This window comes from Rissa tridactyla, chromosome 9 (assembly GCF_028500815.1).
Source record: "Rissa tridactyla isolate bRisTri1 chromosome 9, bRisTri1.patW.cur.20221130, whole genome shotgun sequence".
Classification (NCBI taxonomy): domain Eukaryota; kingdom Metazoa; phylum Chordata; class Aves; order Charadriiformes; family Laridae; genus Rissa; species Rissa tridactyla.
Genome location: NC_071474.1, coordinates 43,173,588 through 43,191,886, shown reverse-complemented (window position 1 = coordinate 43,191,886; position 18,299 = coordinate 43,173,588). Strand labels below are relative to the sequence as shown.

At 48.2% G+C, this 18,299-nt stretch overlaps 1 protein-coding gene across 2 annotated transcripts in view; it reads left to right on the top strand.

Moving 5' to 3' along the window:
* The window catches only part of GABRQ (gamma-aminobutyric acid type A receptor subunit theta), a 75,145-nt gene that overhangs the window by 36,208 nt on the left and 20,638 nt on the right, over window positions 1-18,299 (top strand). For both annotated transcript variants that reach the window (XM_054214426.1, XM_054214425.1), the window contains exon 4: window positions 15,213-15,433. In XM_054214426.1, coding sequence (XP_054070401.1) covers window positions 15,213-15,433 — 221 coding nt within the window. The remainder of the gene's footprint in view (window positions 1-15,212; window positions 15,434-18,299) is intronic.

The window sequence follows — 18,299 nt, the reverse complement described above, 5'->3', positions numbered from 1 at the left end:
GTTTGCAGAAAGCTCTTTGCATAACTAGAAATCCTTGGTTATGGAAAAGCTGCTGGGTAGACTGGCTGATTCCTAGCCTAGACTTTGAGTTTTGCAGTACAAATAAAATGTGGTGGCAATGCAATGCTTGTTGCAAATTATTCCCCCCTGTGCACCTTTCCATGATGCTGTTATCCCTAAGGAGCAGCTCCGCAAGTCCTCCAGCATCACAAGTTCAAGCCTCAGGAGCGCTGAGTCAACCCTGCTCCAGTACTGAGGAGCAGAGTTCACGTGTTTTGCTCACTAGGCGATTTCCCAAACGAGAACATTTCTGTTCTCTCACCGAAGAGGCTAAGTTCACCCTGCGTTTCGTAGGCGACTCCACCCCACGGCAGGAGAGATGTCATGTTGGAGAGGATGGGAGTCCATGGCTATAGAGTTTGCAGCATGCTTTCAGCTGAACAGTGCTATGTATTGCGGTACTCCATCTGTTCCTCTATCAGCCAAGATATCTTTAGATCCGAACATGTCAGTGTTGTGTGGTGGTATGAACCACTTCAGCTCGCACCCCAGCATTCCTGTAGTAGTTAGAATTGCTACTGCCGAAAACTTTGCCCAGGATAAAAATGTCTCTTTTTTTTTTTCTCTTGCTTAAGTTTTTATTCAGGTTTTTACACAGGCAGAACTCCCACAGCCTTTATATATATATTTTTTTATATATATTAAAAAGCTGTCTGTATTTAAGAGCAATGTTCCAAACTGCCACCTGTTTCAATAGCAATGCTGCAGCATTGGAGAGGATTACTGCAGAATGCTAAAGTACCTTCCCACAAGTGAAAGCTTCATCTGGTTTGATTGAAAACCAAATTAGATCTTGAGAATCTGACCTTCTGACATCCTGTCATATATACATTTAAAGCATCTAAGCAATAGAGAGTGTATGTGCGCAAGAGTGCCAGCACCTCAATTTAGAACCTAGATCCAAATACAAGTGCGTGCGTGTCGTGTTGCTATTTGAATATGTAAATAAATGGGGCTATATATAGCTCTATATGTTATGTACATGTTAAGTGAAGGTGGCAGATACGACAGCTGAATAGCTTTGCTGTTTCTGAATGCTGGTAGAGGCTCTCTGCATGCTCCCTACATCTCTCGTGCTTGCTCCTACCCCTCTCAGCCTTTCTGCTATCGCATTTTTCAGGCCTCTGGAGAAGATCATGTGTGGGGACAAGAGTTGTTAATATTCTGAGTCTGTGCTGAGTTGCTAGGCTACAGAGAAAAATGAACATTCAAGGAAAAGGGATGGTAAAAGGAAGAGGATCTGCTGAACTGTTTGGAGATCCAGAAAGGTCCTCTAGTCAGACGAAAGGGATCATTTTGGGGAAGGAGAGTGTGCATTTATGTGGGATGAAATGTGGGCAGACCCTGCTGCCCTGACACATGCGAAGCCTCAGGCTATCTCTAGCCAGAAGAATGGCAGAGGAGGGAGTAAAAGGCAAAACCCACTGGCCCCTTCGCTGCTTGCAAGGCGTGCACAGCTGGCCACCTACTACCTGGGGTGCAGGTGGTGACCAATATGGAGTATGTCCTCTTATACATCCTTTGTCCCCTCTTTGCATGGGGCACTGAGCTCCCATCTGAGGCTCTGGTGAAGAGAGAAGCAAACCCCAACCATACCCACCGCTTACAGGTTGGACGTCATCTCTCTCTTTTGCTGCAGCAACCTTATACCACAATATCTCCTCTAACTTCAGTGTGACTGCAGAGGAAGGCAGCCTGTGCCTTCTATCTCCCTGTCCATCCCCTCTGATGCATTCCTAGGTCATGGATACACAAAGTATTGACCCATTTACCCATCAAGAGTTTGCAGCTAAAGTTCAAGGGGACTTGAGGTTTTACAATACACAAGCTCTTGTCTGAGTCTAGTTCCTGAACACAAACCCTTTTCCTTTTAAGCTGTTTACGCTGCAAATGAGAGTCAGGTATTTAGCTGTACAGCCTGTGAGCCATCAGACCTACCAGGTGCCTTGCGTTCTACTCTTCTGGAAAGATGGCTTTGCACTGTGCTCCCGTTCCTGTCTGCAAGATTTCTGTTCCCTCTCAATATTACTGGCTGTATCAGAACCCTCAGAAAAATTAAACAGTGCCTTTGGGTATTTTTATTATCTGGATACTTTATTTACCGAGCTCATACGGGCTCCCTGCCAATAACTTTCAGCCAGCTCTGCAAATAGAGCTCCTTGGCTCCGGGACTGTTGGTCCTGGTACTGCAGAGAGCACTCACTCAGCATGGACAGAGACTGCAGCTTGTTCTCCGCCATCCAGTTGGCCGTGAAGTCAAAGTCTGCTTGCTTGTGGACCTCCACAGCCTGCTGAAACCTCCCTTTTTTTTTTTTTCTTCGTGCGTCCTGTAATAAGCTCGACTTGTTCAGCAGAATCAGGAGCGTTTCCTACAGCTGCATTTCGAATGCCATTGTCAGTTAACTACACTGCACCCGTCCATCAGGTTTATGATCCTGCGGCCAAGACTTGGATTGTTAAAGAGGAAGAATGACAGTGTGGGCCATACTGCGTGCACTGCTGCTGGTGTCAGCCTGGACTGGTTCCCTTGGCTTTACCCTGGCATATCCAAGGGCAGACTAACCCATGGACGGAGGCAGAGGTAGACTAAATCCATGATGATACACTGTCTGGTCAGTACCCTTGACAGTAGAAATTGTTTCCTAGAACAGATCAGTTGATACTCCTGTACTTTAGGGTTGTTTCAGCATGACTATACAGTGCTCTGTGTGCCCCACAGTTGAGACACTTGATTGCTAGCCCTTTTCTCTAACGATAACTCAATCGTATTGAGTTTGCCAACTTAGGGGCCACAGATACGGCTATGAAGAATATTCATATGTAGAAGCAGTCACCCCAGATACAGAACCATGTCTCTGTGTGCAGGAGTCTTGGGGTTTTCAAGTGCCATAGTTTGCATCCATTTTTAGGGGGCTTGTTGAAAAGTAGGCCTCGTTTTTCAAACCAGAGGGCTGCCATCGTCTACCCTTAGGAGATCACCCTTGACCTAACTCCTGCCAGAAATATGTTCTGCTCTTCTGCATTTCATCATCTTATTGGCTTACTCCCAGTTATCCTTCCTACATGCTCAAACTTTGCTTTCTGCAGAAAATAAACACCATTCTAACCTTTTGTCCAAGCCAATCTGTGCCAGCCTAGTTGAGGCGATTGTTCCACCCAGGACTTGTTAGTTGTCTTACATCACTTAAAAGATTTGTTTGCCTCTGGCTACCTCCTGGGAAATGCCATCTTTGTGGCAGTTTTTGGAACCTGGAACATCAAACCTTCCTTCTCTAAGGTAAAACAGTGTCTTTAAAGCGCTGTGTGCCTTGATACTGTTGCAGAGTCTTACGGTTTCAGTGCTCAAAGCTGTATATACAGCATTTTATTCTGTCATGTAAAGTAGTAATATTGCTTCATTCATAACATAATTCCCTACCTATGGGGCCCCAAACTGCATTGGTGGTCTTGTCTGCCACAGGGAATTACAAGCTCTATTTAATTATTTTCCACAGGGAGGAAAAGTCATTTCTGTTCATTACACACTCGCCTAGAGATGTGGGGATCCCAAACTGCAGCACGGAGGCAAGTTAGCATCAGTGGCTTGTTTTTACAGATAAGAGAAAATGAGGCACAGGTGAAAGTGCCCAAAGACTCCTACAGAAATAACATTGAGAGAACTGAAATCAATACCCAGAGGTGTTTTCTAGAGTACCTAATTCCATTGGGCTACTAAGCTGCTTTATTAACTGCTTTAATTCTGCATTCCTCTAGCTTTTATTCTCCGTGATCTCTACTAGCCAGTGTCTATGTGGAGGGCTGCAGAACCTTTCCTGCTTGGGGTAGAGTCTTACTGGATTGGTGTCCATTAAAACTCTTGGCAAAGTGAAGAGGATGTTTCATTTAAATATAAAAAAAGATGAAGTGAAGAGTTCTGGGAACGTTATGGAGAAATTATGTTTTTCTGTTACCAGGTTGCTTCTGCTAGAAAGCTTATTGAGTTTTAGCCACTTGAAGTGAGCATCTCTCAGCAAGCAAGAGGTAAAAAAAGTCACTACAAGGTGAAAATTGTCTGAGGACACATGCAGAGGCTGTGAAGCCCCTTTGAAAAAGTTTAGGGAGCATTGCTGGCTTTCTGGCATCACCTTTCCATTGGCTTAATCCAGTTTTCTTCCCCTGTCCTTCTGAAGGCTTTGGAAACTGATATCTTCACCAGTCACTCTTCGAATGTCTCACTCAAATTTAATTTACTCTAATAGGCTAGTTGTTGCATGTTTAATTAAATACAGAGTGATTATTAAAAACATTTTTGAGCTTTAATGGCTGTATATTAGATATGCCCATATGTGTATGCAGGAGGGCACTGGCAACACATGCTGTAAGGCAGTAAGGGTAGTGCTGGGAAAGTATGAAAAGAAGAGTTGGGAGAAGTTAGGTGGGAGAGGGGAGGAGAAGTGGGAAACAGGCACCAGCACTGTCCCCTGGCTTGTAGGTGCGCGGAAGGCAGTTGTGTAGCATATCAGATCAGTGCAGGCAAGCAGTGGAAGGCAAAGATGGCCTGTCTGAAAGCACCATGTTTTCCTGTCATGGGTCATCAGAAGCCTATGGCAGCATAATCGGTTTTAAATTACCAAGCACTTCAAACCAGAAAGTTTGTTTGAATATAAGCATGCCCTCGGACTCCCTTTCCCAGCTACGCGATGCATGATCATAACACTTCTCTGAGACGTCCATGGAGATAGTGCATTAATGCTTGTTTGTCTCGCACTGTGTTAATGGGTGACCTTGTGCATACCTAGAGAGAGGTTAAGATAATCAACAAAAGGGGCTAAGTTAAGATTTTTGCCTTACGTAAATATGGTGAGAGAGAGAAGGGATTTGGGATGGTCTGATGAAGTCATTTGGAGATATCTGATGCACTAGCAGAACACAGATCACAGAATCACAGAATCTTCGTGGTTGGAAAGGACCTTTGAGATCAAGTCCAACCATACACACACACAAAATACGCCCTACAATCTCTGTCATTAGAGCATGCCCTGAAGTGCCACATCTACATGTTTCTTAAACACCTCTAGGGATGGTGACTCAACCCCCTCCCTGGGCAGGCTGTTCCAGTGCCTGACCACTCTTTCAGTAAAGTCATTCTTCCTAATATCTAATCTAAACCTCCCCTGCCGCAACTTCAGACCATTTCCTCTGGTCCTGCCATTATTCACCTGGGAGAAGAGGCCAACACCCACCTCTCCACAACCTCCTTTCAGGCAGTTGTGGAGGGCAATGAGGTCTCCCCTCAGCCTCCTCTTCTCCAAGCTAAACATGCCCAGCTCCCTCAGCCTCTCCTCATATGACTTGGTCTCCAGATGTAAGCAATAACCCTTTAAGGATCTGCGGGAGGGGGAAGAACCCATGTTACCTGCACTGCCTGGGACCCATGTCATTCCTGGAACAGACTTCACTGGGGAAAACACACACTGTACTTCTCATAGAGGGAGGGTCAGCTTGCTGCCCTCCCTGCACTATCTCAAGCCAGTCACCCCTCTAACTTGTCATTTTCTTGGAAGAAATTACTCAGCTGGGGACTTGCTGCCTGAGCTTTCTCCTTGTTTATGTATCTTACCTGTTTTCAGCTCTCCTGATACTACAATGAGTCCTTACCTGTTCCCAGTCCATCTATCAGTGAGAGGATTGTGTAAGCACCATCCCTTTGACTTTCTGTCTGAAAACTGGTCAAATTCATGTATCACCTTTTTCTGAACTTAATGCATGGCCTTGCTTCTCTGGCCTTAGTTGGCTGTCTGGACAAAGTATGCCCTTCTGCGCTGGTTTGGCATGGGAAGGTATAGGAACCAAAAATGAGTTTGACCATTTCTAATTAATTGGTTAATCTCGGGGAAAGACTATTTCTCAAGTTATGATGAGGTTTGGAGTGAGAGCTAGCTGGCGATGGAGAAATGGGAAGGTCAAACAATCCCGCTTTTGGGGGTAGAGTGGGCTCTGGGTTGTGCCCAGTTATTAGTTCACAGGGAACCAAGTGAGGAGACCAGACTGGCAGAAATGGTATGCAGTAGCTCACAGATTTTATGGCTTAAGAATAGAAACTGCCTGGCATTGTTTTCTAAGAGCTTGCCTGAGGAAGATGTCATGCTGCAGGTTGTGATTTTGGGAGTGCTGCCTGTAACACAGAATAAGGTTGCTGTTTCGCATGTGCTCTTAGAGCAGGTGATACTCCTCCCTGAGCCCATCGGTTCTGGTTTTCTCCTCTTGACCTCTGCTTCCAGCATGACTGGGGCTGTTAAGCAGATGACATATGGTGCTGCCTCCTGCTCACAAAGGGCATCGATATACAGGCTCTGAAGCCTGAACGCCTTGTCATGGGCAGATCGATGCCCTTTTGGCTTAGGACTCAGCTAGGTATGTCCTCTACCTTATACCTGCAGGACCAGCACCAATGCAGGTGCTACAGGGATAGGGCATGGCAGGAGAGAAATAGGGCAACAAAGTGACGCTTCACTTGCACACCCCTAGTTGTTGAGGATGTAGCTGATATCTGTCCCAGTTTCTGGACATGCATTCAGCAATTAAACGCATGCAAATTACTACAAAAGTAGATCAGATTAGTGAGGGGAACATCTCCATGCAAAGTATTTCTCAGGTCCTAAGAAAACGAGTTCAAGAGCACAAGGACCTGCAGCACAGAAGGGCATAGAGCACATCCTAGAAGCCAACACGTTCCTACCCCCTTGCATTACTGGCAGAGAGATTGCAGGTGGAAGGTGCCCTTCCTGAGCCCCAAGTCAGTGCTGACATGTGGTTCTTCAAAAAATACGGGAGGTGGAAAAAGGTCGTGGCATTCTCACCTGCTAAGATGAAATGTGGGAATAAGGGCAGTATCTAAAATAGTTGTCACTTTACATATGACAGTTGTCATGCAAAACTTCAGACTTGTAAACTGGGCGCTGGCTTGCACCAAAAGAGAATTTAAAAGCAGTGTTTTGGCAGAATACTCTCCATGAAAGTACAGTAAGTACAAGAGCTGCTGCCTCTTGCTATAAGCAAAGGTGAGAGTCTGAATCGACTCTGTGTTGTCTTAGAGCTGGAAAACTGCTATCAGGTATTTACTTATGTCAGATTAACCGGTGCTCGTTAAGGTCTGGGACCCATTGATTTATCTGTGTGGAAACAGACAATCCCTTATGAGGACAAAGCAGTTTTCTTAAACAAGCTTGCTAAGGAAGAACGGTGGCTGTCTTGCTCTGTCCTTCTCCTGCACATTTTACGCTGCTCCAGTTCTTTGCAACTGATTGCAGGCACATCCTGTCTCCTCCCCTTAAAAATAATTCCTCTTATTTCCCCTACCCCCTCCTTAAAATTAAACACACTTGAGGACTACTTTGTCCTTTAATTTCTTTCCCAAGAATGACGGGAACAGGAGATGGTGTTTAATCATCAAAGAAGTTGAAGCCAACAAACTGTTCATTAGTCTCTGGCAGTGGCAGCTTGGTTTTTACTAAGTCAGATGTTCCATTTTTCTCCCTCTTTCTGGAGCATCTTGGCTTTCCTAATGTTCTTTTGTGATCTTGGACAAGGAGACCATATGTCATTTGCTTATGTGGGGAAGGACCTTTATTTGGTCACTTCGCCAAAAGGAGGTGCTTTATCAAAGTCAGGGTGGAGGGGAAATGAGGGGGGAAGAAAGTCAAGTGGCACAGCTAGTGCTAGAGGCAAGTTGCAAATCCTCCTTTATCCCTCATGCCCAAAGTCATGCAGCAGCCAAAGAGCAGCGTGCACTCTCCCCCGCAGAGAAGTTACTGCTTCCAGTACCTTACAAGTGCCCGGTGAAACACAACTTCCACTAACATCCTGGAATAGTCACCTTTGTCTTCAAAGCCCCTCCAAGAGGTATCTGAGTCGTTTGTTACCCACAAAAGTGGACTAGGCAGAGGAGACATCCATGTTGCCAGAAATACTGTATTCTGAGCAAAGATCTGACCCTTTCACATACGTTATTCCTTCCATTTCCAATCCTGGCTTCTGAGTCTAGTGTAGCTCCCAACGAGCATGCACAGTTCTGCCTCTGGACAAGTTTAATACTGGGGGCGCTCTAGGTCACAGCACAAAGGAAAATTATCTGACCCAACCTGCCAACGATCCGTGCCTCCCAGGAGCTGTGCTGAGGGTTTATGAAGCAGCCTGCCCAGGAGGGATGCTTCTGGCGACTTTCTGTAGGAAGAGGGAGCTTCTGCCTGGCAGCGGGAGGCTCTGCATCCTTGGGCTATTCTTTCCTGTTAGTCCCTTCTTTTTATGACTTGGACTGTATTTTCCACGTTGATGCCTAGACCTTCCAAAATACTGTTATGCTCCTGACTTCATGCTTTTGTAACAGCAAATTCCACAGGGTCTGTGGAAAGTTATTTCCATTACCTTGCCTTCCGTCTGTTCTTGTGCAACAGCCCATTGCAGAACGTCAGATACTGTCATCACACAGCCCTATTCTGTGTTTAACCCATGCAAGAGTTTCCCCCCGCCTTGCTGCTTCCTGCCTCTATCAGTAGTTATTTGTGTTCTGCTCAGTAACCCGTAACTATCTAAAAGGGGTAAGACCCTGTAAGCATAGGGTTGTGATTATTTACTGACCTAATGCAAGCACTACCGGGAATCAGAAAAGATTAACGCTGATTTGTACTTGTTTTAAAGTGATGTAAATGCAGTGAAGAGCTAAACCCACTACCATGAGGTTGCAGACACCAAAGGCTGAATATTCTAGGAGATAACACAAACTCTCAGAAGAGAAATTGAGTGTCTTCAATTAAGACGGTACCAGCTCTGGCTCAGGAGATCTTTAAGCCTCAAATAGCTGGAGAATTAAGTATCACAACAGAGACCCTGTTTTGCTTCTATTCCTCACTGCTATTCTCTTTACTATTACTGAAGACAGGATACTAATGTAGAAAGACTTTTGGTCTGACACAGTACAACTGTGTTTTCAAAATCAGCACAAGCGCACTTGTAAGAATACCGCTTGGGACGTATGCTGTGTGGTGTTCTGCATGCTGACATGAGACCGCGCAGGAGAAGGGCTCCTTTTAATTTTGGAGCCCTTCTCTCGGTGCAGTGAGCACAAAGGGACACACGATGCTGTCCTCTAAAGGAGCATCCTTGAGTCTGTGGACTCTAACGGTGTGTTGTTGCGTGCAAAGGAGGAGTGCCTTAGGTGGCTTTCCAGTTACAGGCTGAAGCTGCTCTCTGCAGAGTGCTGCCCTTGTTACTGAGGTGACAACTGGTCCCCAGTTGTTAACTGGTCCTGCTCCACTCCTTGCTGTTCTTTCCTCTGTAGAGAAGGAAGTTCAGATTCCCACCCTGAAGTGTTGTGTCCCTTGGTGGTCTGGGCGCCTCCCTGCACACTGTTCAATGCACGTGGCTGGCTCAAAAGTGACTGGTCGCATGCCCAGGTCCTCACCTGGGTTGTGATGGCTTCAGGTAGTATGTGCCACCCCCAGGGGCTCCAGCTTTCTCCTGCCCTCTGGTTTGTCAGTGCTTCAGTGGCAACCAACCTGTGCTCACAGTGCCAGGAGCGACCCACTCTCCTGTATTACTCCCCATTTCTGGACCCACATGTCCTCTCACTGACTCAGCCTCCTTAAACTTTGCCTTCCTCTGCATGAGAGGGTTTGTTCCCCTCAGGGTCAGATCTGGCATCCTCCTCCAGGGACACTTCTGCTCCAAGAGGCAGCGTTGGTCTCCCGTGACAGTGGGCTCATTTCTGCCCCCAGACTGCGCAGAGCCAGCACAAGTAGGGAAGGGTCCAAGGTGAGTCCACGTTTGCTTTCTAAGCATAGGGGAGCATTGCACTCCCAAAGGGGCTCTGTAAGATGAAGGGGCTCATGTGGTAGATGCTAATAAAGGTGTCTGGAATATGAGCCAGCAGAAATTCATTCTTGAATTTGTACTAATGATGCCAGCTTATTTCCCTTCTTGCTGTGCCCCAGCTGCTGTTCCCTAAGACTTACCTACCCTGTCCTCTGAGAAACTGGGGAATCCCTGTGCATGCTTCACTGAATCTGTTTGCCTCTGGGCTTCTGCAGGAAATACCTTCCTCCGTCCATGTCTCTCTCATGTCAACATTTCAGCCTTTCACTGTTCAGTCCTCTTACATCGTCTTTGGTTTGGGGTGTCTGCTGAGTTTCAGGAAAGGCTGTAATTATCAGTCTCCTTCTCTTACCTGGAGATGGGGTTTGGGTTGGAAGGGACCTTAAAGATCATCCGGTTCCAACCCCCTGCCCTGGGCAAGGACACCTCCCACCAGACCAGGCTGCTCAAAGCCTCATCCAGCCTGGTCTTGAACACCTCCAGGGATGGGGCAGCCACAACCTCCCTGGGCAACCTGTTCCAGTGTCTCACCACCCTCACAGTAAAGAATTTCTTCCTGATATCTAATCTAAATCTCCCCTCTTTCAGTTTAAAACCGTTACTCCTCATCCTATCATTACACTCCCTGATAAAGAGCCCCTCCCCATCTCTCCTGTAGCCCCCTTTAGGTACTGTCAGGGGCTCTAAGGTCTCCCCGGAGCCTTCTCTTCTCCAGGCTGAACAACCCCAACTCTCTCAGCCTGTCCTCACAGCAGAGGTGCTCCAGCCCTCTGTCCTCAGCAGCTGGTAGGACGCACTGTCATTTCAGCATGTGAGGCCCCCAGGTAAGCTCCTCTTCCTTCTCTGGGCCTTTTGTGGCCCTCTAAGTAAGCTGTCCTCCCTCCTTGCAAGGAGGCACCTCTGCGACACTGGTGCCTGCCAGCTCCACACGTTGCTCTCACCTTTGTTTTGTGTGTGTCACACGCAGCAAGGAGGAGGAGAGAAAAAGAGAGGAAAGCCTTTGCCAAACCCGGGAGGGAGCGGGGGAGCCGAGGGGGGCTGATAGCTCCCAAGAAGCTGCTCGTTGGAGGCATGTGGAGGGGAGGTCCCATGGGGAGGGTTATGCTGAGCAGCTTTCCAGCAGGCTCAGGTGCCACCTCGGCTTCGTCAGGGGCTGAAGGGCAGCTGTTGTGCTGAGCGCGGCCCCGCACGCAGCTGGGCCATGAGGGCTGCCTTGCAAGGCAGGGAGGGCAGCGCAGGAGTGCTGCGGTAAATAAAAAGGCTGGAAGCAGCGTTGGAGATGCGCAGACTGTGAGCTGCTGGGTACCGGACTTCTGGGACAGACCAAGGGATGTGGCTACCACTGGGCTAACAGAGATGGAGGAGAGAGGAACAGCTTGTTTTGAAACACACAAGCTCTTTTGGCATAAGGGGCGTGTGATTTGTCGGTCAGTGAGGCTCAGCAGGGCTGATCTGGGTCTGAAACAGGCTGTCCCCTTGCCAGCACTGCTGGTGACAGCATTTTAGCTTCCCACAATGGGTCGGGGTAGGTACAGGCTGACATGGCCAGTTAAGTTAGAGTAGCAAAGCCTAGCTAGAGAAGGTTTGCAGGTATCTTTGGAAAACTTGCTTTCCCTGGGGGTGGAAAACAGAGACCAGGTGGAAGCGCGTGACTGCTGGTCACGTCCACCCTTCAGAAGCCCCCTTTCCCTTGTCCCAGCCTGGGTTTTTTCAAAACTAAAATCTAGGTTCACACTGAACGATTTCCAAAGGTCTTTGCAGCACAACATGCACGGGGCTTCTGATGATGTATCTCCCCTCCTCCATGCTTGCCTCTACTCTCCCAGTAGCCACCAGAGGAAGCAGGAGGTTGCACAGGGTGGCCTGGCACAAGCGTGCTCCCTCCAGCGTGGGTCCTGCCTTTTCTCCCCAGTGCAGTAGGCGTACCTGGCAGGGTGAGCTGGGAGCTCCCTCCAAAGCTCTCCCATCCTTGCCCATGGCAGTGACTGACCTTGGCCAGATTCTGGCCCTGCCTGAGCATTTTATGGTCTTCCAGAAAGACCCAGAGGAATCTGGAACAAGAAATTTGGAAGCATTTTTGTTGCTACTGGAGCTGCAGTGTGGAGAGGGTCGAGGCTGATAGTTTAGAGGCAAGTAGAAAGTCATAGTTGCCTGCACCACCCGCTTTCCCCTCCAGCAGCAGCGATGGAGAAAGCTGTTTACTGGGTACATGTGCCCCCTGGTTTATCCCGGGCACAGGCGTCAGGGAAATTCAGCTGTCTTGTCCCACAAAGTGCTTCAGTGGTGAGCTGGAGGGAAGAGCTGGAGGGGTGTACGGTCTCCAGGTGTGTTTGGTTTTGAAGCTCTTCATTGAGCCTGGTAAATGGGCCAACTTTCTACCTGCTGGTGATGCTGGGAAACCCAGCTTGTGGTGCCTGTGGCACCAGTAGGCTTGTGAAACCAATGACAGATAAAACCCTACAACAAAGGGATTGCCACTCAAGGCTTGGAGGAAAATCAGGCTCATTACTTCTGATTCCTGAACTTCTGAACCACTGCATGCATTGGCTCCATCTGGCCATTCTGCTTCTGCAGAACGATGTCACCCTTGGTCATTATTTTATCTGCCTCTGAAAGGAAGGCTATGATTAAGAACGCATCAGCTCTGGAGCCTGGCCAGGTGGTGATGCCAGGGTGTCACGCGGGTGCTTCACAATTGCCTGACCAGACCATGGGGTATAAAGGGGAAGACAAGCTCACTGCTTTCTCTCCTGAGTACTGGTCCCTCTCACTTGCTGTAGTGGGACATATCAGTGCCTGCTCTGGCCCCCTGTCCCAGGGAGGACTGACCTTCGCAGTGTGGACACTTGTCCTGCTCTTTTCCTTCTGCCCAGAAATCCTGTCCACTGTTCAACAATGAGATGGGGTAGGAAGAGCAGGAGAATGAGAAGTGGAGCAGGCACTAGATGAACCACGATTATCAAGTGCTCCAGACCTCCATGACGCTGCCCAAAGAAATCTCTTGTGCCAAGAAGCCCAGGAAGATTGGAAAGCAGAGCTCAGCCCAGGGCTGGGCTGGTTGTTCTTCCCCAGGAAAGTCTGTGCTCCTCAAGAACATCATCAGCCTGATGGCTAGGGTGTAGGTTTCTATTTCTGCACCCTTCTGAGTTTGTTCTCATCAATCCTGGAAATACAGAAGATGTGTTTAGAAGGTGTATCTCTTAGGTGCTAACGACTGTTCACTTTGTAAGCAGCTTGCCCTTTTTGACTTATGGAGGTGAGTGCCACCTCTTGTCTGCTGCTGCTCGAAGGCTGGCAGGAGCCTGCAATGACAGCGGGGCAGCCTGGTTAGGGGTGAGGTGTTGCAGGGCTCTGTCAAGGATTAGGAAAATGCAGGTCAGTGAAGCAGCTTGTCGGGATGTGCAGGTAGAGTTCTCAAAGGGGGAGGATGGAAATGATGCCTCTGTAGCTGAGTTTCCCACAGGCAGGGGAAGAGTCTGTTACCAAGGAGGGTAAGAGGCTCCGGGAACTCCGGTGCTCTGCTCCTCTCTGCTTTCACTGCAATGCAGGTCCAGACACCCTGGGAGGGGTACTGGGGAGAACATTTTCCTCTGCAAGGTCTTGACCAAAATGAAAATGTCTATGCCTCTGAGAGATGGACAGTGAGGCTTCTGAGGCAGGAGTTTAGCAGTCCTTTAAAAAGCAAAGCAAAACAGTTTCTTGGCCAGAAAGCTGTCACTGTGTTTTTGTTCTTTTCAATATAACACAGAAAGTGACAGATATAGCTTTTGTATCCAGTCTACACCACAGATTTACTCTGTGACCTTTCGGGTATGCATATGGGTCTAGATTTCTGAATCACAGTTAGATCCCCGAAAGCTGACATACCCATAATGTGGGATTATTTGAGCTTGTTTTCAGAGGTGCTAATCAAACCTGGCTTCAGGAGAAGTCAGTGGGAGAAGACAGGCAGGCAGGAGGCCTCTGTGCGCAGCCCAGATGTTGGTGCACGAGCAAGGTCCTCACCAGCCCCTTGAAGACAGCTGGAATTTGCAGAGCAGAAACGCCCATCACGCAAATCTGTGGTCGGGAGGATTCCTGTGGCACTGTAGGCACCTGCTTGGGAAGCGACAACTGTCTCTGGCCCCACCTGTTCTAGGTCACTCGCATGCATTTGCAAAAATGCTTTTAATTTAAGGACTGGTGAAAAAATCACTGAATTCTGTAAGGCTGCTCTCAGGAAGACTTGTGCCTGCTTCCTAATCAACAACCTGCTATTTTAATGCTAGCTGGTTTGCCCCCAAAAATCTTGGCTCCTAGCCTATTTAAGACCTGTCGTGGGAATATTTTCTGTCATTGGCGTGTACAAAACCCCTTCCTGTACTGCTCATTTGACGTGAGAAGAAATAATTGTTCTTCTAGTATGGCGCCACAATACTGTGTCTCTGAACAAGCTGATCTGGGGCCTCTGGATCTCCTCTGGATGTGCTGCTACTGTCCAGCAGCTCGTATGGTTTCTGCAGGGCTACAGCTGTGGGCCACCAAACAGCTCTCCTGGCTCTTTATAAAATTGTTGTCTTAGCAGCAGTTTTAAGTGTCAACATTTTACTGTCGAGCAGGAGATGCGTATGGCATTGTGCTAGCTGGGGATGGTTAAGGAACTGCCCTTTACCAGTGGATCATGCTCCGCTGGTGACAGATTTCCTTCACATATGTCCCTTCCTGAGAATCGCAATGAACTCCCAACTTAGCTCATGTAACGAGGCAAGTGCTAATAGCTTGTCACGGCTGGCCTGGCTTGACTTTGAAACCTTGGCCTCGAGGTGAGATTCTCCACGTGCCCTTGGGAATATCCTGAGTTTTTGCTCAAAATACGATTGGCTTTTACCAACTGTATGGTAACAAGCGGTGGCTGAACGTGACTGCATTGTGTCCAGACACCTTTCCATGACTTAAATGGGAGATCAGTCCTTCAAGTCTTTGGCACAGTGTAGCCCGCTGTTGGTTGACATCCTTTAGTGCTATTGTAGTCCTAACTAATACTCGGTTTTTGGCCAAACTCTAAGCAGGCTGGGACAACGCAAGTGGGATGAAATTTGGGTTGATCGGTGTCATGTAATGTCATTTTGTCCCCTACAAAGCTCAGGTTGTTTCCCTTTTCCCAGAACAAAGCACAGTCCACCCAGCTGGTGGATATGTGGACACAAACATTTGGGTGCCAAGGAATTTGGAGACCCACCCAAGGTCCCAGCAGTGGTAGTAGTGAAGGGACTGTTACATGCCTATCCTGGAACCAGGCTGATGTTTTCATGTTTCTCTCCCAGGACTACACCATCACCATGTACTTCCAGCAGAGCTGGAGGGACAAACGCCTGGCATATAACGACCTTCCTCTCAACTTGACCCTGGACAACCGGGTGGCTGACCAGTTGTGGCTGCCTGACACCTATTTTCTGAATGACAAGAAGTCTTTTCTGCATGGGGTGACGGTGAAGAATCGCATGATTCGGCTCCACCCTGATGGGACTGTCCTGTATGGCCTGAGGTAAGTCTAAGGGGAATCTTTGTTGGCTGTGATTGAGAATGACATCTCACCATGTAAACTTCCTCCATTTCCAAAGACATTCTGGCAAGGCAAGGACCTAAAAGCCCAAAAGACACTCCAGTGTTGTACAGTTTGAAGTATCTGTTCTTTTCCCAAGCTGGAAATGGTTGTTTCCTTCAGGCCTCCAAAGTTTCCTGTGCTGCTACAGACAAATGCTGGAGATGGGAATAGTCTGCTCTGAGCTTTTCAGGTCACTGTCATTCACGTTGCATAACGCTTCTATTTGAAACACTCATTTTCAGTTGCTTATAATTTTCTGCAAGTTTGGCCTATGGAGATGAGACTTCGTTACTCTTGTATCTAAGGCTGAATTTCTGTAGCATTTGAGTCAAATCACTTTAGTCATTTTTGAGTATGAGATAGGAGACATGTTTCTGTACAGTTAAAAAAAAATGTCTCTTTACCGGAGCAATTCTGAAGATTGAGGCTTGAAAGTTGATATCTAGTAGGGGAATGGTCCTCAGTGAGGAGGCTTTTTGTGGTGTCTGGAATAAATTAACATAGGCAAGTCCACAGCCTTTGAAAGTGCTGTGCTTGTCTGCAGTGGAGGCGGTAAAGGTTGGCCTTACTGTATTATCTGGATATGCGGAGATGCCAGGGTAGGTAAGAAAGTTAAATGGAGGAGGCAGAGGGCTAAGAGAGGAGTTTGCAGCTATAGGTAAGAGTGCAAGTTTTGGATGCTGTAGCTGAAATCTAGGCAATGATTTTTCCCAACCCTGTATTTGTCTGCTTTGAGCTTTTCTCCTAGGTTTTGGGTTTTTTTTTTTTCCCTTTTCGACTACGAAAATTCACAGCTGGCTTTTTAGACCTGCCTCCACATTCACAAATGATTGCGATAGCAGCTCTGGGCTTACGTCCCAGTGCAGCAAAGGGGGAGGAAAGACCTTTCTCCTTCAAAGAGGGTACACCCACCCTTCCCATTTACAGTATCAGCTCTCAGCTCCTCTGCTGCTTCGTGTTTTGTAGCAAGGTCTGACTTTTTATGATTTTATTTTTTTTTTTATCTTCTCTTTAAGTAGCAGGGCTGTATTGGGCAGGGTAGGGCTGGCTGTAGGCATAGCAGAGTAGGAGGCTGCCCAGGGCATCGTCCTGCCAGGGCAGCAAGGTGGCTGTGCTTTCCTGATGGCAGAGCCCTGGGAAGCCACGAGAGCAGCAGTCGCTGCTGGTGCTGCGGGACAGGCTGTGGTACGTGGGGTGATGTATGTGCTACTTTTCCCTTCCAATTAGCGGATGTCTCTTGCTCCAGGCCCAGAGACAGCAAAATGTGCAACAAACCCAACTGTGTGACTCTGTCCCAGCTTTGCCTCTCCCATCCCAGGACAGGTACATCCATCTCTCTGCCTCGGGCCGGTGGTGTTGTTTGGCTGATATCGCCAGGGAGCCCTGAGCCAGCTTTACTGGCCCACCAGAAAGATTGCAGCTTTCCCACGGCTGACTACCCCAAGTTTCCTCAGTGTGTTAAAACAAGAGCGAAGGCTGGGCAAGAAGATGGTTTGACTTGGGATAGGTAGGAGCATAAATTCAGCCTGTCGGGTGGGAGGGGGCAAAGGGTGCTGTTAAGCTCAGGCTGCTCTTTGCTGCTGGGCCACCTCACCTGAGCCTCCCCCAGGCTGGTGGGAAATCTTTGCGCACACCTGCACAGCAAAAGAAGCGGTATTTTTATCAGCTGCCATTTAGTCAACTCAAATAATGAGCAGTGTGAACCCTGCAGCACAGGTGACGGGCAGTGGAAGTCCTTGGAGGGTTTGCGCTCGGGCTGGAACATCACACGAGCACCTCCTGCCCTGTCCCTTCCCTTCCCCTCCGGCAGGGATGGGAGCTCGGCTCCCTCGCATGACCTGTGTAAACGGGTGAGACGAGGAAAATTGGATGCGGGCCAAAAGAAAGGAAATGGCAGCCGTTTGCCCCTGTTATTTCCAGGGCCATAGTAAGAGTTGCCTGGGTTGTTTTAACTTTTGGCTGGTTTTCCTGGAAGCTGCTCTCTTGCCCCTGGAGAAAACGGCAGTTGCAAAAAACAAAGCACGCAGCAACTGCAGGTCCTTTTTCCCAAACGGTACCTCGGGTCAGGACGGCTGGCTTTTCCTACCCTGAAAGCGCTGGGGTTTGGGGGGGGACAAGCCAGGTGCCCTGAGTCTCGAAGTCGCTCTAGCTTTACTCATAGTGGTACGGGCAATATTTTCTTTAGGGCTGCTTTCTGTACTGACTCCCGCACCTGCGATTTTGCTGACAACAGAAGTGCTAGGTGCAGTTTTGCAGGTGCAAATAACTGTGATCCTATTCAAAAATACATAGCCATGTGCACAGCAGGTGTAAGCAGGTAAGAAAACAGCCATTGAATATTCACCTGTGCTCCCTTTATCTCCGTAAAAATGCACCCACGCTTGTCCTGCAAACAGGAAGAAAAGTGCAGGTCCCCCTGTGTTTTCAAGCCTGTTCTTGTCTTTTCCTGCATTTTTTTCGGAAGGATTCATAAAATGGAGTTGCCCTAAAGGAAGAAGGGCAAAAGAGGCAATTTCTGTTTCTTTTCCTTTGTTTGCTTGTTTGTTTTTCCCCGAGCGAGATACCACAGCTCTTCTCCCGCTACCTTCTCGCCAGTCACTTCCCCCTCCTTTGAGCTGATCCTGTAGCAAAGTGACTCAATCATGCTATTTGTGGCACAACAGTCATTTTTCTTTCCAGCAGTCTCTGATGTCAGAGACCGGGGAGGATGACACCCCGGCAGGCCCCTGCCTTCAGCAGTGTTCAAGGGACCGACAGGATCAGACCCAAGTGCTGGATCAGACCCCAGTGGTCCAAGTTAGCTCGC